General features: G+C 53.5%; 9 protein-coding genes across 9 annotated transcripts; 4 read left to right on the forward strand and 5 right to left on the reverse strand.

The window, feature by feature from the left end:
* Window positions 1-452: 452 nt before the first annotated feature.
* CTHT_0002000 (uncharacterized protein) lies at window positions 453-3,492 on the forward strand (the record flags this gene model as incomplete). Its single annotated transcript, XM_006690685.1, has 3 exons — window positions 453-2,028; window positions 2,147-2,492; window positions 2,601-3,492. 3 exons carry the CDS (start codon window positions 453-455, stop codon window positions 3,490-3,492), a joined length of 2,814 nt encoding a protein of 937 aa, XP_006690748.1.
* A 1,309-nt stretch (window positions 3,493-4,801) lies between these two features.
* Window positions 4,802-7,032, reverse strand: CTHT_0002010 (uncharacterized protein; the record flags this gene model as incomplete). Its single annotated transcript, XM_006690686.1, has 2 exons — window positions 4,802-5,211; window positions 5,352-7,032. 2 exons carry the CDS (start codon window positions 7,030-7,032, stop codon window positions 4,802-4,804), a joined length of 2,091 nt encoding a protein of 696 aa, XP_006690749.1.
* Window positions 7,033-9,877: 2,845 nt separating this feature from the next.
* CTHT_0002020 (threonine synthase-like protein) lies at window positions 9,878-11,503 on the forward strand (the record flags this gene model as incomplete). The annotated part of the gene is made up of 1 exon (XM_006690687.1): window positions 9,878-11,503. The coding sequence occupies one exon, from the start codon at window positions 9,878-9,880 to the stop codon at window positions 11,501-11,503; it is 1,626 nt and encodes a 541-aa protein (XP_006690750.1).
* An 874-nt stretch (window positions 11,504-12,377) lies between these two features.
* CTHT_0002030 (uncharacterized protein) lies at window positions 12,378-12,692 on the reverse strand (the record flags this gene model as incomplete). Its single annotated transcript, XM_006690688.1, has 1 exon — window positions 12,378-12,692. The coding sequence occupies one exon, from the start codon at window positions 12,690-12,692 to the stop codon at window positions 12,378-12,380; it is 315 nt and encodes a 104-aa protein (XP_006690751.1).
* A 606-nt stretch (window positions 12,693-13,298) lies between these two features.
* On the reverse strand, window positions 13,299-14,583 carry CTHT_0002040 (serine/threonine protein phosphatase-like protein; the record flags this gene model as incomplete). The annotated part of the gene is made up of 2 exons (XM_006690689.1): window positions 13,299-13,977; window positions 14,039-14,583. 2 exons carry the CDS (start codon window positions 14,581-14,583, stop codon window positions 13,299-13,301), a joined length of 1,224 nt encoding a protein of 407 aa, XP_006690752.1.
* A 934-nt stretch (window positions 14,584-15,517) lies between these two features.
* Window positions 15,518-17,990, forward strand: CTHT_0002050 (uncharacterized protein; the record flags this gene model as incomplete). Its single annotated transcript, XM_006690690.1, has 2 exons — window positions 15,518-15,753; window positions 15,809-17,990. 2 exons carry the CDS (start codon window positions 15,518-15,520, stop codon window positions 17,988-17,990), a joined length of 2,418 nt encoding a protein of 805 aa, XP_006690753.1.
* An 876-nt stretch (window positions 17,991-18,866) lies between these two features.
* CTHT_0002060 (putative autophagy protein) lies at window positions 18,867-20,330 on the reverse strand (the record flags this gene model as incomplete). Its single annotated transcript, XM_006690691.1, has 3 exons — window positions 18,867-18,915; window positions 18,978-20,056; window positions 20,118-20,330. 3 exons carry the CDS (start codon window positions 20,328-20,330, stop codon window positions 18,867-18,869), a joined length of 1,341 nt encoding a protein of 446 aa, XP_006690754.1.
* A 1,961-nt stretch (window positions 20,331-22,291) lies between these two features.
* On the forward strand, window positions 22,292-23,498 carry CTHT_0002070 (uncharacterized protein; the record flags this gene model as incomplete). Its single annotated transcript, XM_006690692.1, has 3 exons — window positions 22,292-22,357; window positions 22,428-23,265; window positions 23,350-23,498. The coding sequence occupies 3 exons, from the start codon at window positions 22,292-22,294 to the stop codon at window positions 23,496-23,498; spliced, it is 1,053 nt and encodes a 350-aa protein (XP_006690755.1).
* Window positions 23,499-23,899: 401 nt separating this feature from the next.
* On the reverse strand, window positions 23,900-27,479 carry CTHT_0002080 (DNA-directed RNA polymerase-like protein; the record flags this gene model as incomplete). Its single annotated transcript, XM_006690693.1, has 2 exons — window positions 23,900-27,240; window positions 27,347-27,479. The coding sequence occupies 2 exons, from the start codon at window positions 27,477-27,479 to the stop codon at window positions 23,900-23,902; spliced, it is 3,474 nt and encodes a 1,157-aa protein (XP_006690756.1).
* Window positions 27,480-27,579: the final 100 nt, after the last annotated feature.

The raw sequence follows: 27,579 nt of genomic DNA on the forward strand, positions 1-27,579 counted from the left end.
CCATCAAGATGTCCAGACCCATTTCCTTGCCCCAGCACTTTGATATTTTCAGTCCATTGTGGAAGTTGCGATCTACTTGACTGACCCGATACCCTCTGATCCGGCTTACTGCTAGGAGAAGGCGAGGTTGCCCCTTCTTCCGAGTCCCCTACTGTACTTTCCTCATCCCACTGACAGACTAATTCATGGCTAATCACAGTCTCTGTTTTTTACAATTTTTTGAAATTTCTACCGCACGCAGCGGACCTTCCCTCACTTCCGGGGGCGAGTTCCCATGTGCCTGTCCATCCATCGAGCCACCCAATCTCGATGTCCGAAGCTGTGGCTGGTGTTGAACTGTTGAGTCTGGAGTCTATTTAGTTACATTTTCTTTGGGTGCTAAATCACCGTAATCATTTCTTGACTCCCTAGTCGAGCAGACACTCTGGCTCTCTATCTCTCACATAGCCAAGATGCCAATCATCTGTTGTCCATTTCCCCGCCGGCTCAGGGTCAAATCTGCTGTCATTGAAGACAAACAGCATGCTACACGCGCGCGATTCTCTCCCCAACCAACCCTCGGGTCGCTCATTTACACTCGGGGGAATCCGATCGTGACTGAAGCTGCGCAGCCGTCTGAACGTGTTCAGGAACGCCCCACTCTGCAAGAAGCTGCCGGTCCCACCACTGTCATTCCCGTCGAGCCTTCAGAGCTGGCAGAACTTGTGGTGGAAGACTCTGATACCGACGACGAGCGCCAGCCAAATGCCCGTAGAAAGAGCACTGGACCACTGGAGCTTGTTAAGACTCGTATATGCCGTCACCTTTCTCAGGGGTCGCCGTCACGAGACAAGAATCGGTATTCGGCGCCACTGAGTGAAGAGGAGATTGAGAGGCGTGCTGAGCTCAAACGGTTGAGGGATCGCCGGATCCAGGAAGAACTCCGCGGCGAAGAACAAGGACTATCCAACGGGAGCATTTCTCCAAAACACCATCAACAAGCCAATGGCATCCTTCCGGGTAATATCTCTGCCCGTGGACCACGGGATGACATTGAGTTTTCTGTTACACGCAAGAGCTCGAGAACGAATACTGTGAACCTCGCTCCCTCTGTCAGAAGCGGTCCTTGCTCACCAAGCAAAGAGAAGAGCGGAACAGATTGTTGCACTAAACGCAACGGGGATGGCATCCAAAGAGATTCTCTTGACAACTGCCAGCCCAGTCACCGTTTTCTACAACAGCCCTTAACTTCCATACCGCCCTCTCCAGACCTGCAGCCTGCGCTCTCACCTTCCAGTTCTTTGGCTTCCTGGCGGTTGTCATACAATGCCGAGCGGCTTGAGGAGTACATCCGGGGCCCTCAAGGAAGCCCTGTCGCCGAAAATGTTCCCGGAACGGTATCGACAGCTACGCCGCCAGTACACGGTCCTCACAGAGCCGGGGCGGATACACCGCCGCAAATCTCCTGTGTTCCTGACGACCTTCATCCGAATTTTTCTCCAGATGTCAAGAGATCACGCACAGGAGACAGTTCGCCCATGAAACTTTGGCTTCGTAGCCAAGGCCTTGACTTATCTGTTCCTTCAACGGCTGTGACATACACCGATCCGGATCTCGACCAGGATACCGACTTACAGCAAGCCCAAGTTGTTTATTTGAAGAGACCGAATTCTACACCACACCCGGCCGTTGTACCGGAGACAGATACTCGTCGTTACGGTGTAATTCACCTTCAAGATATGGAAATTCATGAATGGCTTGCCACCAATTCTTTGAACACTCCGCAATATTCCCCTTCTCCCTCTCAGTCAATGAGAGAGAACCAGAGGCACAACGTAGCAGGACAGCAGGATTCCGGTGCTGACTCAACAGAGCCCCCAACTGACCAATCAGGTCTTCAAGCCCAGGAGCAGGTGGAAGAAAGAGCTGCTTCTTCCTTCTACCCTTCTGGCGCAGCCAGCACTCACTTGATCCAGAGTCCAAACACATCAGCTATGAATATTCCAAGCCCCCAGGCTTATCAAGAGTTTTCTTCGTTTGATTTTAAGGGTATGCCACACCAAGATCGATCACAGAACTGTCACTTACTCCTCTGCAGAATTCAATCTTTCTCTTAACTCCTACGGGCTTGATGAATCGCAACAACAAACTAATTATGCAACCTTAGCGCCCAAATCTGAGACTCAAAAGCCAGCATCTCCTTCAGGACCTGATGGGAGACTACCTGACCAGAGAATCAACACTGTTGAAAGAAGCATCAGCTACCGTCATCTTGATGACGGGACTCCTGATCTGGTGGTTCATGACTTCCCTAGATCCGCTGACAGTCCGGCCCCTCCAAGGGTGTCACGGAAGCCTTCTTTATTGGCCAAACTCCATTTGACCATTCCTCGACGGAGGACCAAGAATGTCACGCATATCTATGATGGTTCTGGTCCAACAGAGCAATCGGGGATGTCGGCAACTAGTCTTCCTATATTCCGCCCACTGTTGACTGCTACCCATGCTGCTCCGTCAGTCCTTCTCGACACCACAGCTGTGTCTTCTTATTGCGCTCAAGTTCATCATTCAAAACGGATGATCTATCGGCATTCTTCAGTCCCTAATTCGTTCTCACACAGGCAAGAAGCAACACAGCTCAGGTCAATCGCCGACACACTCACTGCTATTCCCGGGCAGGAGCAAAATGGTGGCGGCTTGGTCAGAAAGCCACTCACAGAGAAGTTTCCTGGAGTCGTCAAGCTGGGTCTGGGGAAACTCGTCTCAACGAAAGCCATGTCTCTCAAAACAATTCCTAAGATAGCTGAGCAAGATGCGAAAAGTGATGACAAGGACATAAACATCGTAGTTCCAGCTATGATCCTCGAACCCAAGTTTCCAAACGGCAACCAGCTCACGAGCAGCAACATGATACAGTCAGTTGATGTGAACGAAGCCACTCTACCACTTATCCTGCAAAACATGGAAGGCCGTGACAGCAGAGTCTCTCTCACCGCTCGCATGGCCGCATTGCTCAGCACTGATGGCTCATCTCCTGACCAACTTCAGGAAGTACAGTCCAGTTCATCGTCCGCCGGCACGCTTGTCCTTGCTACGGCTGAACGGGTTCAGTCAGAGATGAACATAACCAGTCCAGCTCGCGCCCACAGAGAAGAGTCCTCTGCTACAACAACTACCACTGCCACAAACAATTTCGTTACACCCATGAGTTCCATGCGCCATAGCAACAACGACTCGTCGTATCATTCCTACCCGGATCGGAGCACGCCTACTCCACGTGAAGAGCAAGCTGTGGCTGGGGAGGGCCAGCCCGAAGGCGATGTCAGATCTGGAACAGGCAAGGATGTTGACGAGGAGGGAAGAGAGACTGAGAGTGAGATGAACTCTCCTTCTATCAGGAGTGACACAGCTATCGACATGGTGAAAGCTGGTGTCCGTCGTCGGGCTCAGGGGCTCGAAGCGCCTATCTCATTTTCTGTCCCTGATGCTTTGGGGATGGAGGTTGTTCATTGATGAAATGGAGAGTTTTCGTGTCTCTCTAATATAGGGGCTGACTGTAAGAGGATGGTGAGTGAAAATGAAAGAATTATAGGTCAGGTAGGTACGCAGGTAGTCTTAGTTCGGGTTATCTATGGGCAGTCTAGGCTCATGAACCACAAAGGCTGGAGGTAAAAATCGCCAGAGAGGGCAGTGAGAAGAAACGAAGTGTTTCATCAGCTTTTCGTTAGCTATTCCATATTCTTAGTTTCAGTGGTTCATCCAATTTGTAATTCAGCTGTTTCTGTACCAACAAGATATTGTTTGAAACGCTTAATATTGGATGCATTCCTAGGATAAACCGCGCTCATGATTCATTCTCGTGCCGCCGAATCAAGCATGAAAGCTGCTCGTCAATGTTCAGTTTGTCATCACTGTTATCATTGCAACTAAGACAAATTGTAACTCATTGCAAAGGATACTTCGCAAAATCCAAGAAAGGTCCCCAAACCCAACGCCCTCACAAAACCAAGACCCAAAACCGACCTAGCGAATTGGCAACGCACATACACACATATCGACATGTATTGGTGAACAGAAACGTAAAATCCCATCAAGTCCCACCGAGGTTCAAATTGAATGAGACAGAAAGCCCACCAGTTCCCAGTTTCAGTCCCTGATTTTGCTCTTTCCCACTTTGCCCCTCCATGTCAGGGGAGGGAAGGAGCGATGTGAAACACACGGCTACATGTTCATGCTTCGTGTTTCCAGCGACTCGTCCAGATTTCTCTTTATTCCTGCCAGTGAAACAAACAGTCGGATTGATAACCACCAAAGTTCAGTAAAAGAACGTGCTGTACTTTGCGGTGAGTGAAAAAGCAAACTTATCAGACGAAAATATCAAGATGATAAAAATCATCGATATGGCCTTCATATAACTAGAACGAAGAGAGAAAAATAACAATAAATTTGAGAAATCAATATGGAATATAACACAGTTTCAAAAAAAAGGGAATGGGGGATTGAAACGTAAGAAAATACTCCATAAATATGTGGTGGCTCGTATGAAAAATAGCAACCAAACATAAACATTCTGCCTGTCCCTCCCTGTGGAACTAGCAATATCAATAGAGATATCAATTGTCAACCCAGCGCCATCATGAATCCCAACTCGTAGTCCCATAACTCCAGAGCCGAGTTGTCATCTCAAGTAAAGGGGGATCACTGATCCCTTGGGCTTGTGTCGATGTCCAGCATAGAAACAAAAGGAACAAGAGTCGCAAAGTCGTTGGCAGTTGGCGTTATCGCAGTGGTCCACCGTCACCGATAGAGAAGTAAAACTCCTTCAAGCGCCGTTTCTCGCGTACGGCTTATTCAGCGCGGCAATCTCGCGGGCAATCTCGGCCCACTCCATCTCCCTCTTAAAACCCCCTTCCTGGGAACAATCGCTGTCTCCGGAGCAATCACTTCCCGAACAGTCACCGTAACCATCACAATCCATCTCCCCATTAATGGAAGCAGAAGCGCCGAAGTTCGACTTAAGCTTCAACTTCTCCTCCCACTTCAGCAGTTCATACGTAAACCGCAGGTTAGGTTGGATAATGACGTTCAGTCGGCGGGCTCGCACAAAGCAGTATGCCCGCGGGAATGATAGGCGCATGCTCCGCATCACTTCGGCGATGCAGATCGTTGCGCTGCGCGAGACGCCCACGCGGCAGTGTACGAGGGTTGCTTTTCCGGATTTGCGACCGCGGTCTGCACAGACAGCAGTTAGACGGATGTTAGGGGAGGAGTGATATTATTATTATTATTATTATTATTATTATTTATAGAAATAAAGAGAAAAGGCGTTAGGGGGGGGTGGGAAGGGAGGAAGGAAGAAGAGAAGAACGTACCAATAAACCACAAGCACCGCTCAAACATCTCGTCGAGAGCATCCATCCCATTATCCTGCACGCCCTGAATCAGACACGTATTTTCCGGGCCCCATTCCCGCAAGGTCTCTGCGCTCCATTCAACACTCTCGCCCACGCTCAGGATCTGCCCGATCCCCAGCTTGCGCAGCAGCTCCGGGTTGTTGGCGTGCCCCAGGTTGCCAAGATACATGTAATCTGTGATACGACTCGGGAAGGACCCGTCGAATTGGACGAACCAGGCCGGTTCATCGTACACCACTGGGATGGGGCGCTCGAGACTCGCGGTAACGGGGGATTCTCTGAGTAGACGGGAGCCCAGGAAGGAGAGCAGGAAGGCGTCGGTGGGGTAGGCAAACATGTTGCGGCCGAGCTGGGTGTGCAGGGTAAGCCAGGAATCGTAGACCGGGGTCCCGGTGCTGTAAGCATGATAGGCGACGGCGAGCAAGGTTGACTCGGTGTACCCGTCTGCACAATGGATCAGGACTTTGTGGCCGAGGTTGGCGATTTCCATGATCCATTTGAGGGATTCGATGAACGCATCAAACTCGCCGGAGACGCTGTTCGAGACTAAGAGGCTGCCGGAGGAGGGGAAGTCGGCTTGGTACTGAACCTTCAGAGATCCCTTGGCGATCATGCCGAATATGTACTCCAAGTTCTTGGGGTTCAGCCGGCCGATGTCGCTGCACTCGATGAGAAGAGCATAGCCGTGCTGGTCCGGGGAGCCGTGCTCGGGGGTGGGGCCAAGCCAGACGTTATGAGAAATCTCAGACGCGCGCGCCATCTCGTACATCTCGCGGCGTTCTTGGTGGGCAAAGTCGAAGACACGGCCGGTCGGGTTGCCTAGGGAGTTGACAGCGATGAGCTCGGGGTGGTACATTTCGAACTCGGACCAGGGGCTGACGCAGATGAAGGTGTTGTAGCGGGGGAGGGGATGATGAGGGTCGTTGTGCTCCTCGCGCCAGCGCATCTGGGCCACGGCGATCTCCCACGCAAGTTTGCGCACGGCGACGTCGTCGGCGCCGTAGACGATGATATCGGATGTGGTGGCCATCTTGGCCGTCTGGATATGGAAATTACGGGCCGAGAAGCCCTCCTTGGGGTCGAGATCGAGGAAGTCGGCGACGCCCGCGCCCATGAGGAGGATTTCGTGGGGAGCGACGGCTCCCTTGAGCCGGGCCACAGACAGATCGCCGTCTGCCTTGACAATAGTTATGCCTCGAAGGCATGCGGGAGTCTTCCTCGTCGACCGTCGCCTGGCATTCACAAACGCTTGCTGGAGATGGTTGGAAGGATGCAAGCCGTGCAGCCAGGGGAAGACCTGCGATGGGTCGGGAAGCGGCTGCTGGGCATGGTAGTGAACCGCAGCAGCAATATCAGCGGCACTCAACATGTATATGGCCAGCTGGCCCATGGCAAGGCAGCGATACCGGTCGGGAGGGTACAGCAGCGATTTCTGGACCTGGTGGTGCTCGCTGGGAGGGGACGGCGGCGGCGTTGTCGGCCCCTCACGTGGTATGGGACCGGGCGGGCAGATGGGAATGTGTTTATTGGGCACGGGAGATGGACATGGCGTCGGATCTCGTGAGTCCCTGCTGTCGAGAGTGAGGTTGGAGGATGAGCTGTGGGGGGTAATGGGCCTCGAGAGGGTGATGGTAGCCATGATGGCGCCAGTGAAGAGACCCAGTACCGGGAAGACAAAGGATGTTGCTGAACTCAAAGTGCCGCTGTTGTTATTAATCGGAAGTGCGTGGCATCAAAGGTTGCGAGAGCAGGGAGAAGATGATACCGTGGTATATATCAAAGGAGGGGCAGATTTTGTTCAGATGTCGAAGAGCTTCTTTCTTAGGTTACAACGAAGCTAGCTGCGGCAGTCGTAGAACACGTTAAAGCAATCGAATATGGCCAGTATAGCCGCAATGATGATGATGGCAGGCGATTCACATGGGATACTAGAATGGATGATTCACGGGCTAGTTGATCAAGTCAAGATGATGTTAAGATATTGATCGCGTTGGTACTGGGCTGTCTGTTGAAGATACCCCGAGGGAGGACAACTGGAGGATAGAAAAAAAGCAAGGAGAGCAGATGAAGTTGGCTGGCCCCGAGCAGGAGTTAAAGTAAGGGGAAGGATCACGGTTGCGACAGCCTTATCGGCGATCCCTGCTTCGGAGAGGTTGTGGGAGCAGGTATCCGTCCCGTATGCGAAATAGCAATCCAGCTCCGAGAGTACTTTGTGGCACGGATCTGTACGCGGTAGCGTGAAGACGACCGGTTATTGGGCGCAATGAAGGGTGCACAAGCAGGACCAAGCAGGGGTTGGCCAGGTGCGGGAGCAGATAAGGCAGCGGGGGACCGTCAACGGTGGATGAGAGATGGCGTCAGATGGTCCGCCAGTGGGAAATCGAGAGCGACGGTAGCCTGTTGAGAAGAATGATGAGGAGAATGGAGGAGGTAGAGATGATAGGGCCGCACAGTGGTCCGGGTTGAGATGGGTCTGGGGTCAAGATCCGGGATCTCGGAACTTGGAATCTTGGTGTTGGATCCAGACCAGACTGTCAAGAGAAAAAAAAAAAACAACGGCACGTGCAAAGAGCGACACGGCTTACGACAGGGAAAAAGAACAATAGGAGCACAGATTATCGGCACGGAGTAGCGACGGAAGGCCTACGCTCTAACGCATTACATAGTACGGCAATGAAGGCAGAGAATCGCAGCCATGGACGACGGCGACGGCATGGCCGGCCCAATTAAACTCAATCCTCCGATGCTGTTGTAGTCGCTCGCGAAATGGCCCGACAAGTCTGGCGATGGATCATGGAAGCCGTCACGGGCCGTGTCAGCGTCGCGGATGAGACGTGGATCGGCAGTCGGCGCCATTGCCAGTTACACCCGGACTGTCTTGTGCTCTGGTGCCGGTGGCCTGAGAACATGCCACCATGTCTCCATGCATTCATACACTCTTCAATTGGTCTCAATCTCGCTGTTCCCGTGTTGCGGCGTTTCTCCCATTCTGCAGACAGACATGTAGAGCGGCGCGACGACAATGAAACAATTCATGTCCGTCACTGAAACTCCCCCACAGTAGGCAGTGGGATGGGTAAGGTAGTGCGGGTGGGAGAGCTCTCGCCTGCTGCAGCCCACCAGCGCCTGGAGCTTTTTCGTCTACAGGTCTGCGGGGACTCGGCTCCACCAGGCCCGTCGTGAGGTGAGTGGAGACAATTCTTGGCACGCTTGCGGCCTTGTCATTGGGCTCTTGGCTCCACCGCCCGGTACGCCTCACATGCATTTCAGCCAATGGGAACGTGCTGGATGTGCCCCGCCACCCCTCCAAGTTGGGTCGTCGGTTGTGGTTGGATGTGGGCAGTCACCGGTTTTCAGTCGACCGACCGCTGTGTGAAGAGTCATTTTCCAGAGATGGTGGTCACCAACTTTGCACAGCCAACAGCATGATAAGCTTGCGCTTTTTGATCTGTGCAGCTGCTGAGTAATTTGTGTGTCTCCTTGGAATTATTTGACAGAGATCGATCGACTGGGCGCTGAGTACGCGATGCATGGAAAGGTGTCCAGGTAAGAAAGCGAAAGATGATGTCACTCAAATTGGTCAATGGTCGCAAATCTCTCAAGAGCCCAGATGTCCATTGATTCATCAGCCATGCGACAACATCCTCCAGTTAGTTTCTGTCGATGGATTTCCAAGCTCGTCGACCGACCTGCCGTTGTAAATTTAGCAGTGCGGTGCATTCGAGTCAATGGTTAGCAGTGCGGCAATGTCCGTGACTTCACTTCCTTCTGTCCCAACATCCAGGCCAGCGGATGCCGGATCCACGGCGGCGACCAGAGATCATCGTCTATGAGTCGAAAAAAAAAAAATTAGACTCTGGGCCTGCTTCAAATGTGATGGAAGTAACAGTGGGCAATTGTTGAAAGTCAGGTAAACGCCGCAGGATGGAAAATAACATGTAATTTGAGGACATCCGTCGAGGATAAGTTTGCAGACTCCTTTGTCTTCAACCCCTGTTGTGGGTTTTGTTTACCTTGAATATTATTGATACCTGTATCGTCACTGACTTCAAATCGAAACATCATGGCCAATTCGCCGCCGGAGTCGCCATTATGCAGCCTTGACTCTTGTGGCAGCAGCGGCCGACCCGCCATCCCGGGCGTCCAGGGGCTTAAGGCGTCTCATTGAGTGCGGGGCAAATTTCTGGACCCAGCAGCTTTTTTGTCGCCCCGCCGCCGATCGTCGGCCTTGAGCCCTTGACATTTTAATTATCGACACAACATCGCCGTCTTTCAGCCTGTGACTCTTTCACGTCCATTCCAGCCTGCCTGCCTCGCTCCCTCTCTTCCTCTCTCCCTATCTCCCTCTCTCACTCTCTCAGCGCTGTCGCTCGCCCGCTCCTTTGCTTGACGATCGATTGGGTTTGCTAGCCCAGCAACCAAACGCTCTCTTCGACGACCCGGACGAAGAAAGAAAGGAAAAACAAAGGCAAAAAGCAGCAACAATGTCCGAGACCAACGGCATCACAGCCAACGGCGTGTCTGAGCAGACGCACACCCCGTCGCAGCGCTACCTCAGCACTCGCGGTGAAGACAGTGGTCTCTCCTTCGAGGAGGTAGTCCTGAAGGGCCTGGCTACCGATGGTGGCCTGTACATTCCCGAAGAGATCCCCCAGGCTGCCGACTGGCAGTCGTGGAAGGATCTCTCCTTCGTCGACCTCGCCTTCAACATCCTTTCGCTCTACATCTCTCCCGCCGAGATCCCTCCCGCCGACCTCAAGGACATAATCCAACGCAGCTATGCCACCTTCCGGTCAGAGCAGGTCACCCCTCTGATCCACCTCAAGGACAACATTCACCTGCTCGAGCTGTTCCACGGCCCGACCTTTGCCTTCAAGGACGTCGCCCTGCAGTTCCTAGGCAACCTGTTCGAGTACTTCCTCGTGCGCCGCAACGCCGGCAAGACTGGCCGCGACCGGTACCACCTGACCGTCGTAGGCGCTACCAGCGGTGACACCGGGTCGGCCGCCATCTACGGCCTGCGCGGCAAGAAGGACGTCTCTGTCTTCATGCTGCACCCCAAGGGCCGCGTCAGCCCCATCCAGGAGCTGCAGATGACCACCGTGCTGGATGCCAACGTCCACAACCTGGCCGTCGCCGGCAACTTCGACAATTGCCAGGACATCGTTAAGGCGCTCTTCGCCGACCCAGAGATTAACGCCACCCACCGCTTGGGCGCCGTCAACTCCATCAACTGGGCTCGTATCCTCGCCCAGACGGTCTACTACTTTCACTCCTACTTCGCGCTGGCTCGCTCGCCCGCTGCCCCCTCCGGCTTCAAGCTTGGCGACAAGGTCCGCTTCTCCGTGCCTTCCGGCAACTTCGGCGACATCCTCGCCGGCTACTTTGCCTACCGCATGGGCCTGCCCGTCGACAAGCTCATCGTCGCAACCAACGAGAACGACATCCTCGACCGCTTTTTCAAGACGGGTCGCTACGAGAAGAACACCTCGTCCAACTCCGCCGACCCCGTCAAGGAGACCCTCTCCCCCGCCATGGACATCCTCGTCTCGAGCAACTTCGAGCGTCTCCTGTGGTTCCTCGCATACGAATTTGCCGCAACCGCCGGCCTCGACGACGCCTGGAACAAGAAGCAAGCTGGGCAAGAAGTCTCGGTCTGGCTGCGCGATCTCAAGACTAAAGGCGGCTTCGGCCCCGTGCACGACGACATCCTCTCCGCAGGCCGCCGCACTTTTGAGTCCGAACGTGTCAGCGACGAGGAGACGTTGGCCACCATCCGCGATTTGTACCGGCAGGTCGGGTACGTGTTGGACCCCCACACGGCCGTGGGTGTCGAGGCGGCGCGCAGGTCGGCCACGAGGACGCCCGAGGGCGTGCCCATTATTTCGCTGTCGACGGCGCACCCGGCTAAGTTTGCGGGGGCAGTGAACCTGGCTCTGAAGGACGAGGAGGGGTTCGATTTCGAGGCGAAGGTGTTGCCACCTGAGTTCGTGGGGCTGGATAAGAAGGAGAAGAGGGTGCAGGATGTGGCGAATGATTGGAAAGCTGTGAGGGATGTGGTAAGGGCGGGCGTTGAGGAGGAACTCAAGGCTGCCGAGGCTAGCTCATAAGACGAGCTGGTCGGTCCATCTGTTCCTTTTTTGCATATGCTATTGTATCTTGTTCTTATGTACACATTTTGAGGGCAGCGTTTCTTGGTTTAAATTTTTTTTTGGATGGCATGGATGGAATGCACTAAGCGAGCTGAGCCTCTTGCATATAGGGAGAATCAAGATACCAGACTTGCTGGGCACAAGCACAGTATTGCATTGCTGATACCAGCTTGAATTTGGATCGACCGAACGAGGTTGATTTTGGTATTAAACATAGACGGAAGTAGGGTAGGAAAAAAACCGAGGTTCTTGGTCTACGCTGATGATCCCCTGTGATGTTTGATCAACAGGTAAGTGAATTTGGGTATGAAAGCATCGCTTTCATTCCACCTAATACCACTAATACCGTATACAAAAGAACCCCCCTCCCCAACTCTCCCAACTCTTGGATGGATGGATGGATGGATGGATGATCTATGAGCCATCTAGACACACTATCCTGTCCATGCAATTTAATCTCCCTCTCCCTTCGCTTGACAAGCGCCGCTTGAATCAAGCTAGGCAGGTATAATGCTTCTCTCGCCGAGATCCCCCGGGTGCCTGATGAATGTGACAGAACCCTCAACAGACGTGAAAATAGTTGAATAGAAAGGGATGAAACGGATATATAATTTGACACCAATAAGAAGAAAGCCAACTCAACTCAACTCAACAAAACATCACCTCTTTCCTCACATGCTTCATTGCCTTCGAGTCTAGTTCTCCTGTCCTCCACCTCCCACAAGTGCCTCATGCCTGGAGGGCAAGGAGCATTTTTCCACTCCCCTCACTTGCACGGCTCACTAATATCTATAACTTCATCAACATAGTCCTCATGAAAACATTCGTGCTCCTAGTCATCCTCCTCCTCCTCTTCCTCTTTCTCCTCCACAGAATTCTCATCTTGATTCTTATCAGGCAGCAATTCAATAAGCGCATTGAACACTAACTTTATGGTCTCGTAGTCCATGGCTTCAAAGTCCAGCTGCATGAGTTTGTCTATGTCCAGGGGGTCATCCAAGTCTAGGTCCGTGACATTTAACTCTTCGGCGTTATCGCCATCCAAATCATTGATGAAAAGCGTATCCTCGCCTTTGTTGTTGTTGTTGTTGTTGTTGTTGTTGTTGTTGTTGTCGTTGTCATTATCCTCACCGTCGTCGTCGACCATGGGTTTGGTGCAGTTAAGTCCTCTCTGGCAGAATCTGGACGGTCTTCCAAGGACAAGGTTCCTCGTCTTCGCTGCCGTCGTTGTAACTATTTCTTGACGACGTTACTTGCTGATCAATCTCCATACGCGTTCCAGCACGCTGTCTTGCTCGCTTTCCTCATCGACAATGTTAGCCCTTCCTTATTGCGCATCCTCTCCGACCATCCTGATGCAGGTTAGGGTATCTCGTCTATCATTGTTTTTGGTTGTTCGACCATTGTCATCTCTTCCCTCATGACCACAAGCATTGTCATTATCACAACTAACAGCATAAGCTGCCAGGTTAGCAGGTTTTGGTTGCTCTTACACTTCTTGCTGGCACAGCATAGTAGTAGCTTGCCACACCAGACACTCTGCACACCCAACCTCGCAACCTGGGGCCAGCCGTTGAAGCTCATTAACGCTCCCCTGAGCTCGTGACACCCGGTGGTTGTGGTCAATTCCACTGTTTACATTGTTGCTTCCCTGATCTCCTTCATAATGCCGACTAGTCAATCGTCGGTGCTGTTGCTGTGGTGTTGGCAAGTGATACTGCTGTTGCTGCTGCAAAAGGAGAAATTCCCATTCCTAAAGGAAGTAGTCGCCAGCGCCACGGCGGTTGCCAGGGGTATGGCGCTGGTCGTCGGGGACGGCGGAGAAGATGCTGAACTTGGTGCGATGGTCACGGTCAACAGTCATGATGGAGGCCACGTTGCCGCAGCGGTAGCAGTAGTTGGGGGCGGACCAGACAGTGACGACGGATTTTTCGGGAAAATGATACTGAGCGAGATTAGCCGTGAGGGTCTTGTAAACGCAGAGAGAGAAGTGGGCATTCACCTTGTATCCTTCATTCACCAGTTGGTGAGCACGAGCGATGGTGGTTAATCCATTGACATGGTTGAATTCATTAGCAACCTTATTGCCGAACAGCCAACCAGCACCACGAGGGCTGACTGCCCAGGTCTCAATATCTTCCGGATCACTCCAAACCAGATCACAGAATGCTCCTTCATGGGGTATTTCTTGTGCCCGCGCAACGACGCGAATTTGATCGATAGTACGAATTTCTGGGCTGAGGCCACCGTGCACACACAGCACGGTACCATCAACAATGGCAGCCAGGACGAGGAAGTCAAAGACCTGGCAGCATGCCTTCCACACGGAGGCATTACCATATTTTTGCTGGCATTCTTCGTAGAAGCCATATACTTGTGTTATTTGTCGAGATTCATGGTTGCCCCGTACTAGGACTATCCTGTCGGGATATCTGAAAAAAAATATTAGCGCAACTGGGCTTCTTATGCTGGGCTCTGGCCACTAGATCTTACTTGGCCTTCAAACACATCAACAATGTAAATGTTTCCAAACTGAAGTATCCGCGATCGACAAAGTCTCCAAGGAACACAAAACGGGTCTCAACAGACTGGGAACCTGAATCAGCAGGACGAGGGGCCGTAGGCGCACTATTGGCCTCATCCTCTGCCTCAGCCGCCGCCTCATCATCACCAGCACCGCTGGGCCCGGAAGCCTTTGTTTTTCCGTTCGCTTGTACTTTGGAGTCGAGATCATCTTCCGTGATGACAGTTGTGCTTGTGCAAGGAGGCTGGACATTGGACTCTCCGGGCATGCCACCGGCAACACGGAACAGCTCAAGAAGGTCGTAAAACTGGCCGTGGATATCACCACAAATGGTGACGGGAGTGACGACAGGCTGGATGTTGGACTCCTCCATAAGAACCTCCTTGACCATCTCGCAGAGTTGCTTCATGACTGGCTCGGGCAGATAGTGGCACTGCTTGGCCTCTTCGAGCCATTCGTCCAGGCCAGCACCCGGACGGAGGTTGGCCGGGCCCGGCTTCGGTGTGGCAGCCATTGGGGCAGGGGGAACAAATATTTCAGCAAGTTGAAGGGCGTAACAGGGGTGTGAGGCACAGAGGGAAGTCGAAAAACTTGAAGTAGAGAGAAAGAGGGAAAAAAAAAAATCAAAGGCGTTTTCCCCTACCCCACGACGGGATGGCTTGCGATGACTATCGGATCTGGAGTGGTGGGAGAGTTCAGAAGATTTGTTGGGACTTGATTTTGAGCCAAACTAAGGGCATCTGCGAAAGAGTTATTTTGTTTGATTTGGGCTGGGGTAGTACGAGGCGTGCTTGACATGCATGCAGCCAGGACCTGTGGACGTCGTCAATACCAGGTAATCGTTATCTGACCAGACTCGAAGGGAGATGCTTCAGCACACACGCGCACACGCAAGCCGCCCATTCACCTGCTGCGGGGATGGTAAGGCCGCCCACACGGCGCCAGGGCCACATTCCAGCCCAGTGCCCCACACGGTCTGGTGGAGCGCGATGGACCAGGGCCGAGCCCCACGTCCCAAGCGCTGAGCAGCTGACAGATGCCAAGACTTGCTTCCATCCGATAACAGACCCCACAAGGTTATCGTCGATTTCCTGGGAGCTGCAATGATGAGCGAGGGTGAAGCGCATGCTCTCACCATCGCCGACCGGGCCATAATATAAAGGGTTGCCAACCACATCTTTACCTCCCTGAGGGCAATGAGGCGTATTTAAAGAGCAGGCCAGATTTCCTTTTCGCCCTCAGCTGTGGTAGTCCGCTTAAAGTTGTGCTCCGCCATTACAATTGCTTCCAAATCCTGATTCCTGAACCCCACGTCACACAACCTGGAAGCGTAAGACACTTGGTGGAAGACAACCTCCTTTTTGCCCTCATCAGCTCTTTGATCAATCTGATTCATAGATAAACAAGCCAAACGACAACAGATTGAGGCACCCAGGCACCAAACATCGATGGCCACTCCAGTCCTACTTTCGAGAAGAGCGAACGGCGCCACGGCCACCCAGACCAACGATGAGTCTAAGGCACCCAAGGCGAAGCCGCCTCCTCAAGGCGAGAAGATAGTCATCCGTCGCTTGCCCCCAGGGATGACGGAGGATGAGTTTCTGAAGATCTTGGGCGACGAGTGGAAGCCGGGAAACGGTAAAGTCGACTGGCTCACCTTCTGGCCAGGCAAGGTCTCGCAGCAGTATGTCATAATGATTCCGTCTCTTATGCTCCACATGCTGACGTTCCATATCCAGTCCATCAAAACCATCACGACCTGCACGTGCCTATCTCCATGTGATTCAAAGGGACCTGTTGCCAGCACTGCTACAGACAGTGCAGGGGGCGAAATGGGAGGATGCTAAAGCAACGTGGGACGATCCCGCTTTGATCTCACCCCCTACTGTCGAATTTGCGGTCTACAAAAAGATCCCCGGCGACAAGAAGCGAGTAGATAGCAAGCAAGGTACCATCGACTCTGACCCCGAGTTCATGGCCTTCCTCGAGGCTCTCGCGAATCCAGATGCTGTCAAGGAAACCCGTCCTGAGCTTGAGACAAGTGCCGAGGAGGCTGCCAAGAATGCAGTGGTCACTACGACGCCGCTTATCGAATATCTTAAGGAGAAGCGAGCGGCCAAAGCAAAGGAACTCGCTGCAGCGAAGAGCGCCGCCAAACATGCTCGTCAGGAGTCGCAGAATACAAAGGGCAAGGGCGCTGCTGCGGCGGATGATTCCAAGAAGAAGTCGAAGGATGGGAGGGGCGACAGAGACAGAGACAGAGACAGAGATCGTGACAGGGATAGGGATAGGGATAGGGATCGCGACAGAGAGTCGGAGAGGAAACCTAAAGAGTCGGTCAAGATTCTCACAAAGAAGGCTGCGTCCGAGGCCGCGAACAAGAAAGCTGTTGCCGCTGCTGAAGCCGCTGCTGAGGCTGCCAAAGCAGCTGCCGCGCAACTCCAACAGGCTTCGCAGCAGAATGAGAAGCCCAGTGCGACAGAGCCTCTGCCCAAGAATCGCAAAGCTGGAATCGCCAACGCGGCACGCATCTTACAGCGCGATCTTGGTCTTGCTCCAGCTAAATCTGCTCGAAAGGCCCGCCAAGAAGCCGCTAAGTCCGAAGCAGAGAGCAAGTCGACTCCGTCACCGAAACAGGGCAAGGAGGTATCCTCGAAGGAGGCGACGCCGGCCTCTCCAGCTCCGGCTGCGACACATACCCCTCCATCTGCTCAGCCCTCGTCATCACCAACGCATGAAAAAGGACCGTCGTCCACACCTGCAGGCAAAGGCCGCGGCAAGAAGCGCGGTGGTGGTCCTGGCGGGGGTGACGATGACAACAAACCTAAGACGAACCCGAAGAAAGACAATAAGGGGGAGAAGTCTAGCGAACAGGTACCACCAAAACCGACCATGATTCTCAAAAAGAACAAGGATTCTCAGCATCAACAGCAACAGAATACTTCCCCATCACAGGCTCAACCACAACACTCAACAAACCAACCTCAGCAGCAACAGCAGCAACGCCCTTCTACACAAGCCAACAAACCCCAATCCCCGAACAACCCCAAAAATACCGGCGGCGGGGGCGGCGGTGGTCAAAACCCAAAAAAGAACGAAAAACAGAATCAAACAGCCAACCAGAATGCCAACCCCCCCTCCCAGCAGTCATCAACCCCAACTCCTGGCGCAACCCGCGCTTTCATTAAGCACGCCCCCGCCTCGCAAGGCGTAACCGACGTTCTCCTGCGCGAAGCCCTCTCCGCCTTCGGCACCGTCACATCAGTCGAGATCGCCGACCGCAAGAAGGGCTTCGCCTATGTCGATTTTGCGGAGCCCTCCGGCCTAGCGAAAGCCATGGCCGCAAGTCCGGTTGCTGTGGCGCAGGCGATGGTGACGGTGTTGGAGAGGAGGGAGATGGCGGGGAAGAAGGGTAAGGGGGAAAGGGAGAAAGAGGGGGGGAAGAAGGATGGGCAGGGGCATGGAAAGGACAAAGGGGAGAGGGAGAGGGAAAAGAAGGGGCGGGATCAGAAGGGGGAGAATAATGAAGAGGAGAAGGAGAAGGAGAGGGAGAAGGAGAAGGAGAAAGAGAAGGAGAAAGAGAAGGAGAAAGAGAAGGAGAAAGAGAAGGAGAAAGAGAAGGAGAAGCAGAAGCAGAAGGAAAACAAAGCTGTTGTGGCTGCGGCGGGGGGGGAAGGCCAACAGCAGCAGGGTCAAGCTCAAGGACAGGGTCAGGGACAGCATAAGCGCGGCGGTCGGCGTCGTGGTGGTAGGGGAAGAGAGAAGGATGGTAAGGAGGGAGGTAAAGAAGGTGGTGGTGAGGGTAAGGAGTCTGGGGGTAGAGGTGGCAGCGGTCATCATGGTGGGAAAGATGGGTCTGGGAAGAAAGGAGGTGCTGAGGGGGCTGCTGCTAAGGGAGCACCGGCTGATAACAGTTCGTAGGTTGGGGATGGCAAGCCGAATAAGGTACATGAGCTGATGGTTATTTAATAATATTTGAGGGGAGTAATGGAGGGTCATAGACACTGGTATATGAATCATCTTCTCATATCTTTAGCTGACGCTTTTCGTGAAGCTTTGTGCTCGAGTGACCTCATTCATCAGCGCATTTTTTTAAAACTCACTTGGGAACGTTTTTGATGATCATCGACTTTGGACTTCCAGCCAAATATGGAGAGGTAAGAGAACCAGCACAGAAGCCATCATGAGACGCAAGAGGGAATCAACAAACAGCAAACCGAACTAGAAGACTATAAAAGGCCCGAAAATCATCACAACAGAAACAGTACAGCACTTTCTCATCATCCCAGAAACCATGACTCCTGATTACTGTGAGGTACCCATCCCTACTGACTGACAGCTAAGTGAAACTCCAAGGGAAAAAAGAACCCACTAACCCCTCAACACCTAAAACACCATAGAGTCCGAAGCGCAGACCAATCCTGTGGGTTACCCTGCCTGTAACAACAGCCTACCACACCCACCTTCCCAAGTCCTTTGTTTTACGATAATCAAGCCGCTACCTAGGTGCGTAATTCCACTACCCCGTTGGAAGTGTTCTGATCTGAAATTTGGATTGTAGACTCGGCAGCAAGAGTGTTTAGAATTGCCTGTGAGCAAGCCGGGTTAAAGATATCGAATAAAATCCATCCCTGGATCACCCTCATGGAAGACTGAGTGCCCAACTCAGATTGCTGTCGACGCGCCGTTTTTATGTCTTGTTCCGAAAAGGGTCAAAAAGCTAGGTTCACGGTCAACAGTTAAGCCCCGGCAGCCTACCTCATGACGATGCTTGACGCCGAAATCCCGCTCAAGCCGTCACACGCCATAAGCCGAAGCATCCAACTTTTCCTCCGGATCCAGGACGCTACGGATAGTTCCATCAGTACACAACCTCGTAACACAGCAGAAAAATCTCAATCCACATACGAGACGAACTTGACCAGCGGACACTCGCCGCCCCGCTGCATATCAATGTTATACACATAGAAGTGACCGTCGCTAGTCACAACCATGACCTGGGGCGAGCTACTGCTCATAGCGACGACGCTGCGCAGGGGCGCCGAGGATCCGCCCATCAGGGCGCCGCTACGACCTCCGTTCTGATGGGGCCGCGGGATCTTGAAGCTGGCGAAATCGCGTTGTGGGTCGAACATCTCTGTGACGGACTGCGGCAGGTAGGAGCCAACGGCACCGGCGACGCTACGCCCGACGAGTTGAGATGATCGGCGAAGAAGGCTGCCGAAGCTGCCGCTTGACCGCTTGCTGCTGGTTCCGTTGTTGTTTGGGGACGGCTCGCCAACTTCGCCTACGCTGCTGCCGGGGTAGTCGGTACTGTCGACGCTGAGAGAGCGGGACCAGCGGTTGGCACGGGGCGAACTGGGTATGTCGGCGTCTCTGCTAGCGGCCGAGCTGGCTGTCTGGGGGGTGACTAGGCGGAAGATGTGGACGGTTTCCGAGGCGGATGAGACGCATAGCAAGGTAGAGCTTAGGTTGAAGGACATGCTGTAAATGGTCGAGGGATAGGTGCCACGGCGGAATTGGTAGAGCTTCTGGCCGCTAGGGACAGCGAAGACACGGATGATGGTGCCGGTTTCAGAGGCGGTTGCTAAGAGGTTGCCATCGCTGTTGAGGGCGACACAGCAAAGGGGAGACTTGTGGGCTTCGATGACGGTTACTGCCTTTAAGGTTAAAGCATCGAAAATGAGGACTTCACCCGAGGTAGGAGGGACGTAGGTCGACAGTGGAGGAGCATGAGCCGGTCGCCTCTCGCCGTTGTCTTCCCGAGCCTTGGGTAGGGGGTAAGCAATGTAGCAGCGCTCCGATGATGGCGACAGGGCAAAGATGGCATTCGGATTAGGGGAAGTCGCAATTGTCGACACCAAAGCCATGTTCGAGATGTCGTACAAGTAGATCTCCTCCTCAAGAACAACGGCTAGACGCTTTCTGTTGAGTCGCACGGCGAGAACGGCGGAAGGGAAGGTTAGCTCGCAAATGACGGAGCCGCGCTGCGTACACCATTTTCGTAAGTCATCTGCTCGACTCGCTGAAGGAGGAATCACGACGAACCTTTGTGTTCTGGATGACCAGATGTCGCGGTGACAAGACCAGGGCCACCAGGGACGTGGAAAAGAGCATCTCGATGATGGAGACATGGCCATCTTCACTATTGAATACCTTGGCAAAAGGCTCGGTGTGGAAGATACGGAAGCCTTTCGAGGTAGCCACAGCAAGACAGCTGTGGTCTTGGTTGAAGGTGACATAATTCAATGTCGCAGCCATTCTGGCGGCTGGCCGACAAGAGACGCGCGCGGCCTCTCTCGGTTTGAATGACGACGGCGCTACAAGCGCCGGTGAGGTCAGGGTTGGGAAGTGTTGGCCGTTGGAGAGAAGCGGGGTTTGTAGATATTCGGGTTATTGCCGCCTGTTATTTCACAATTGGATAGGTTTTGAAGTGGGAGTTCAAAGGGCTGTAGGTTGCGGAAGCCTTAGGGGTTTCGACAAGCGGACAGTCACACCAAAGCAGACGTCCTGTGCGGCAGGCGCCGACAATGACAACAAGCTAGCGCGGAGGTCTGTCAAAGGCGCAAGCGATTCGATTTGATCCGTTGTGCGAGGTGTCCTGAAGCAGACCTCTCGAGTCCGTGTTCAGGCCGCCTGCCAGCGCACTTGCTTCGCCCATGCGATGGCAGATCACGGGGAGATTGGGAAAGATTGGGGAGTCATAAGCAAGTGGTTGGATTTGGGAAACGGCGGTCGAACTGGAAGCAGAATCGTGACCACCACGCGGGAGTGGAGTGGCATCGGCGGAGCTTAACGGCAGTGCTGACGCTGCTTCCCTGTTCTGGCCAGAGCTCTAACAATGAAAGCTCGAGCCACGGGATCGGCGCAGAGCGGGGCAGGAGATGCCGTCCCACGTCTTGGCAGGTTGCGTGCGGGGGCCTTAGACTGGGTCATGCACGTGATTATACACATGAAGTTCCACGTGACCATGCACCACAAACCTTCCCAATGCCCTTACTTCACTCGAGCTTGGATCGATCAGAAGGTTATCAGCCTTGCCGAAAATCCTCTTCGTCCTCGGGGTCCTGGGCACCTCAATGAGCTCAGCCTTATGCTTCAGCAATAACGGTCGCAGTTCAGTCCAATGACATGCGGACTTTCAAGGCTAAGACAGCGTTGTGGAACAAACGTTGCAACATCTTTAGTGTTGCACGCGGACCATCAATGCTCGCCCCGATTGGTTGTGGCAGTCGGTGGCCCATTCGGATTTGAGCCCCTGCATCCACCGGGCCTGCAGCACCCACAGCGTGCACTTACAAAAGATCTGCGATTCCTAGACTCCCCTTGTCTTGGTTTAAATCAACCTCTCCGCGTTCAACAGAGTTGTCACTTGGGAAATGAAGAATATGCGCTTCAATTGGTGACCACAGTGAGCGATTGAACATTTGCACAGAACAATCTGCAAGTCTCAGGTGTGGGATGAGGAGCCAAACACTATTGTCGTTTGGTCAACCTCTCGACGTTGCATCACAGATGCAGGTAGAACCAACTGCCCTCCAGCATGCAGACGGAACTGAGGCCGTTTGCCGTTTGCTCGTTTTCCAAGGCTCCAATTCCTCGAGATTCGCAAGTTGTCTTTGTACCTGTCTGGAGATGGGTAAGGTCAGCTTTGAGCTGTCAGCATCTTGATCACGGATACAGACACTGTCGACAGATTCCAGTTCACTATGACAATGCCAGTTCGTCAAATGTTGTCGAGTTCTCTTTGACGTTTGCTGCTTGGTATGCCGAGGATTCATACATCATCCCACTTTCCCGGCTTCCATACGAGGAAGTGGCCGAAACTCCGGTGTAGGGTCCCTGCTTCGGACCAACTGCATGCCGCGCCCTTTATCAAACCGTCGCTTGCATATTCCTCATACTACTTATACCCATTTTTGCCAACGGTGAGGTCGGAGCCCTGGCTCTGCTGTAACGTTGCGTGTATGAGCCACCCAACCTTTCGACTTCGTGTCCTTCCTATTTTTTGCTTCCACTTTTCCCCGCAGTGCCGTTACGTGCCGTTTCTCTTCACAACGCTTATAAGAGCTTATAAAGCTCAGCCTTACCTTACTCCTGGATCCTGGACAGTCTATCCCTCAGAAAGGGTGCTTAGCAATTCCTGATACCCTCTTCCGTACTAGTTGTTGTCAGCTGCCCTGTTCCTTCTCGCACCTTCCCCTCTTTGTTGATCTCTCGCCATGTCAGGTTCGGAGGAAACAAAGCCTACGACGACGGGCTTGCTTCCTGCTTCCCACTGGAAGTCGGTATGTGACGTGTCCTAGCTCGTATATAAGAATTGGCGATGTATCATTCAGTCAACTAACGTTCTGTCAGCTCAACGTCGAAGAAGACGACCACAGCGATGCTTCCTCTTTCGCCTCCAGCAACGCAAGCAGCACCACCTCTCTCCGGGACAGCATCCTGGAATACCGCAAAATCCTGGGGCGAACCTATCACCACGAGCTGGGTGACGCAGAGAATTGGACACCGAACGATGACAAGCACACAGAGAGCATGGAGCTGGTCCACTACCTGACTCTCGTCGCCATGAAAAACAAGCTCTTCCACGCCCCTCTGAACACAGACAAGCTAAAGAAAGTCCTCGACGTCGGCACCGGCACGGGCCACTGGGCCATCGACTTTGGCGATCAATATCCCAACGTCGAAGTCACGGGGACAGATATCACCCCCATCCAGCCGGCATGGACACCTCCTAACGTGAGCTGGGAGATTGACGACGCAAACCAAGACTGGACCTGGCCCGAAAACACATTCGACTTCATCCACGTGCGGTATCTCATGGGGTGCATCCGGAACTGGAAGAAGTTCTATCAAGACGCCTTCCGCTGCCTCAAGCCTGGAGGATGGCTTGAGCACCATGAGTCTTCTTCCTCGTGGTACAGCGATACGGAAGGCGTTGGCCCAGACCATACCGTTGCCGAGGACAGTCCGGTGGGTCAGACGGTAAAGATCTTCCAGAGTTCGGGCGAGAGGATTGGCCGGACGTTTCGAGTGTTTGAGGATGAGCTTCAGCAGAAGCTTATGAAAGAGGTTGGCTTTGTCGACATTGGATTCAAGAATTACGATGTTCCTATCGGGAGTTGGCCTGAGGATCCGGAGCAGAAGCAACTTGGCATTCTGGGAGGAGAGGCCCTTCTCGGCGATCTTGAGGGTGCGTATTTCTTCTCTCTTGAGCATGTCCTTGGCAGCGTTGTGAAAGACGCCGCTGGTTCATTATGCTAACTTACTAGCTCAGGTTACATGCTCTACGTCCTGACAAAGGTCGAAGGCTGGTCCGAAGACGAAGCCAGGACCTTTACGGCCCATGTGCGTGCACAGCTTCGCAAGCCTGGATTCAATCCTTACTTCAAGCGTCGTGCCGTTTGGGGCAGGAAACCTGAGTGATAGCTCTTTGCACCACAACAGGTTGCGGTGACACTGGGAAAGGGACGAGGTTGTGATGTGTCGGTTCGAATATGAAAATACCTAGTGGATTGATTGTACCTACGGTTTCACAATGTGAGACAGACAAAAGGCTTCGTAAATCATCCATTTATTGTCTCCGCCCATCCCACAACACCCAACTCCTCAATCTATATAACGGATAACGATGATGACGGAAACAAGTCTGCAAGCGCCATGCTAAGATATGCGAAAAATGCACCGACAGATCCGGTTTACGAGAACTTCATTGCGCACTTTTGTAATGAATCCCAAGCCTGCCCTCCTATTCCTAAAACAGAACCAGAACGCCCTCCAATTAACGAGCCATCCTCTGACATCCCCTCACTCCTTGACACAAACTACTACCTCGGATGAGGGAACTTATCCTCCAACTGCATCCTCACACCAACATTCATACTGATCAGCTCCTGCACAAGCAGCTTCGCCGCATACGGCATGGTCATCTGGGTAACATTCGCCGTGCTCTGGCAAGTCTGGCAGAAGCCCTTGTAGCCAAACAACCCACACGCCTCGCACACATCGACCTGCGTCGCGTCCGAGCTAATCATCAGGCGCTCCAGCAGTAGCTGGCTAGCACCATATGCAATCAAACAATCGCGCTCCATCTCACCGAGACGCAGACCACCGTCGCGCGAACGACCTTCCGTCGGCTGGCGCGTGAGGATGGCGCGAGGACCGCGCGAGCGGGAGTGCATCTTGTCCTGCACCATGTGCTTCAGACGCTGATAGTAGATGGGACCGTTGAAGAGGTAGGCCTCGTGCGGGTTGCCCGTGATGCCGGACGTGAAGTAGTCCTTGCCTTCCCAGGAGAAGCCGTGCTCGATGAGGACGCGGCCCATCTCCTCGACGGGGTGGGAGCGGAAGGCGTCGCCGAAGCCGTAGTCGGGGCGGCCGGCGACGACGGCGGCCTTGCCGGTCAAGCATTCGAAGAGCTTGCCGACTGTCATTCGAGAGGGAAAACCGTGAGGGTTCATGATGATGTCGGGCACTATACCGCTGTCGGAGAAGGGCATGTCTTCCTGGTTGACGATAATGCCGACAACACCCTTCTGACCGTGGCGAGAGGAGAACTTGTCGCCGAGCTCAGGGCGACGGGTCTGGCGAGTTTGGACCTTGATAATGGCTGTGTTCTTCTCCGTATTCGACACCATCACCTTGTCGATGTAAGCTGGGTCGTTGATGCGGTAGTTGACAGGGGCAGGGACATAGGCATCCGAGCCGCGGTCACCGCCGATGCCAGTTGACGTCACGTCTACAGGAGTCTCCTTCATGATCATGGTCTCGCCGGAGCGGATCTGGTAACCGACAATGGCAAGACCGTCGCGGTCCAGGCAAGCGTGCTTGGCGATCGTGCGGCCCTCCTCATCCTTCTGCGGTCCGCCCAGGCGATCTTTCCGGCCGTTGGCATACTGCTGCAGCTCGGCCGTGTACTTGCGGAACACTTGGCAGCGTCCGAAGCCTCTATCGCATGAAGCCTTGTTCAACACCAGCGCGTCTTCGATATCATAACCCGAGTATGACATAACCACGACCGTTGCGTTCTGGCCGGCCGGCAGCTTGTCGTAATGAATGAGCTGAATGGTCTTGGTAATGACCATGGGTCGCTGGGGGTACACCAGCGTGTAGAGAAGGGTATCAATACGGTTAAACTGATTGTAAGCAATTGCACCAATGGCTTGTTTACCCATGGCGCATTGGTAGGTGTTACGGGGAGACTGATTGTGGTGGGGGAACGGAATCAGGCCGGCGACGGCACCCAGAATTGTAAACGGCTCAATCTCCATGTGGGTTGTCGCGCGTGTGATCTCATCCTCGTTCATGGCAATCAGTGCGTCGTTCTCCTCGTTGACATCGAGGTATTCGACCACTCCGAGCCTCAAGAAGTCATCAAAACTGGCCTTACCCAGTTGAAGAAGCCTCAAATGCTCTGGTTTCAACCTCGACTTGCCATCCTTGACAATAATATACGGCCTGCAGATGCGACCTTCATCTGTGGCAATGTGGATAGCCGAGAAGTGCTCGTTGGTATGGATACTGACAAACGGCGAGATGTGACCACGACGGCGCAACGTTCTAAACCGCGCGGCGAATTGCTTAGGATGTCGGGTCAGCGCAAATGGCGTACCGTTTAGATGGATGATATAGGAGCCCGGGCGGTGCATTTCGCTACCGGTGAAGACACGGATGGGCTCAACTCCAGGGACCAGATCGAAGATGCAATCCTTCACGGGCTCCTCATCAGCGTTTGTGGTGATGTGTGTCATGAGGGCCAAGTTCTTGACCAGACCGCAAGCTTCACCTTCGGGGGTATCAGATGTGCAGAGCATACCCCACTGCGATGGGTGAAGCGCACGGGGACCACTGACTTTCCTGGTCTTCTCGAACTGGCTGCTGATACGGGTCATCATACCGAGCGCCGAGATGTAACTGAGTCGACTCAGGACGTGAGTGACACCCGCACGGTTCATGTTGAAACGTCTGACTGTCCAGTTACCGCTCTGGATGGCGCGATTCAGACCCTGGGTAATGTATTGACCTTGACTGCTGATGGGACCGACAGGATCATAGGCCGACGTCCGGTTGGGCTTCTTGAAGAAATACTCCATGTTTCCCTTCAAGCTGGCAATAAACATCTTGAACTGATCTTCGAATAGCAGCGAGAGCAGCTGACCGGCCAACTCGAATCGCTTGTTGCCAACGAAATCACGATCATCGATCAGCTTAGGATTATGGGCGGCCATGAGGACGCGACGGACCATCATAGCGATGTAGATGGCCTTCGGGTAGAAGTCGAGGTCCTCGATAGTAATGTGGGCAATAATGAGATTCGTAAGTGCATCAAGACCTTCCTCAACCGGGCTTCGACGCGGTGCATTGGGCGATCGACCCTTCTTTGAACCACCCATCTTGACCCTTAGACCGATGTACTCCAGAGCCTGCTGTTGCGTAAACACGCCGGCGCGGGTAGCTTCGTCAAAGTTGACAAGGAAGTCATCCTGGTACAGAGCATCACCGCCAGCCACAAGCTCAAGGATTTGGTAGTCAGAGAGGCCACCGAGGGCCTTGAGAACGATGACAATTGGGATGGGCTCGACGAGGACGTTGTGGTTAAGAACGATGCGGTCCTTCTTGAGAATGACATAGGTCTTCGACTTGCGTTCGTGAGTCGAACTGGTTACGGAGGCCTGCACACCACCGGTCTTTTCATCTGCCTCGACGATGACACGGTTCTTGCTGAGCTGCTCCTGAATCAGGATGACCTTCTCCGTGCCATTGATGATAAAGTAACCACCAGGGTCGAGGGGACACTCGTTCATAATTTCCATCTGGGCATTGGTGGCCTTGCTGAGCACGCACTTGGAGCTCTTGAGCATGACGGGGATGCGGCAGAGCGGGATGTCCTTGCGGACGATGCGCTTGCGGTCGCGCGAGTAGACGATGTCGACGACGACAGGAGCGGCATAAGTCATGTCGCGTAGACGGCACTCCATGGGAGTGACCTCGTCCCGCGCCTTGAAATCGGAGTAATCATTGCGAGTTGGGGTAAGAACGCGGATATCGGTAAACTCGAGCCAGAAGTCCTTCTCCTGATCGCTGCGAATGGAGCGGTTGGCGCGGACAATGTCCTTAATTTCGTGCTCGACGAAGAAATTGTACGAGTCGATGTGCTGCTTGACAAGACCTGAAAATCGTCAGCGGCCCATTGACGCTGTTAATAACCGAGCAGAAGGTCTCGAAACCATGGGCGACGGGAGTGATGATGGTGGGCAGGTTCATCCATTACTCACCCTTGACCTTCAGGAAGGCAGGCAGCAACTGGTACTTGTCCTCCTTTGTCGAGATAGGGTCTGTCAGCTTCTTGCCATTGTAGAAAGGCTCCAGCAGGGCCTCGAAGCCGTCGTCTAAGGGTGCGGGAGCCATCTTCCCTGGCGGTGATGTTTGCTTCCTCGCTGCCCTCTCTGCTATTGAAGCGACCAGGGTGCAATGCGCTGACTGTGCAGACTCAACAATGATTTTTTGC

Source organism: Thermochaetoides thermophila (genome assembly GCF_000221225.1).
Source record: "Thermochaetoides thermophila DSM 1495 unplaced genomic scaffold scf7180000011806, whole genome shotgun sequence".
Classification (NCBI taxonomy): domain Eukaryota; kingdom Fungi; phylum Ascomycota; class Sordariomycetes; order Sordariales; family Chaetomiaceae; genus Thermochaetoides; species Thermochaetoides thermophila.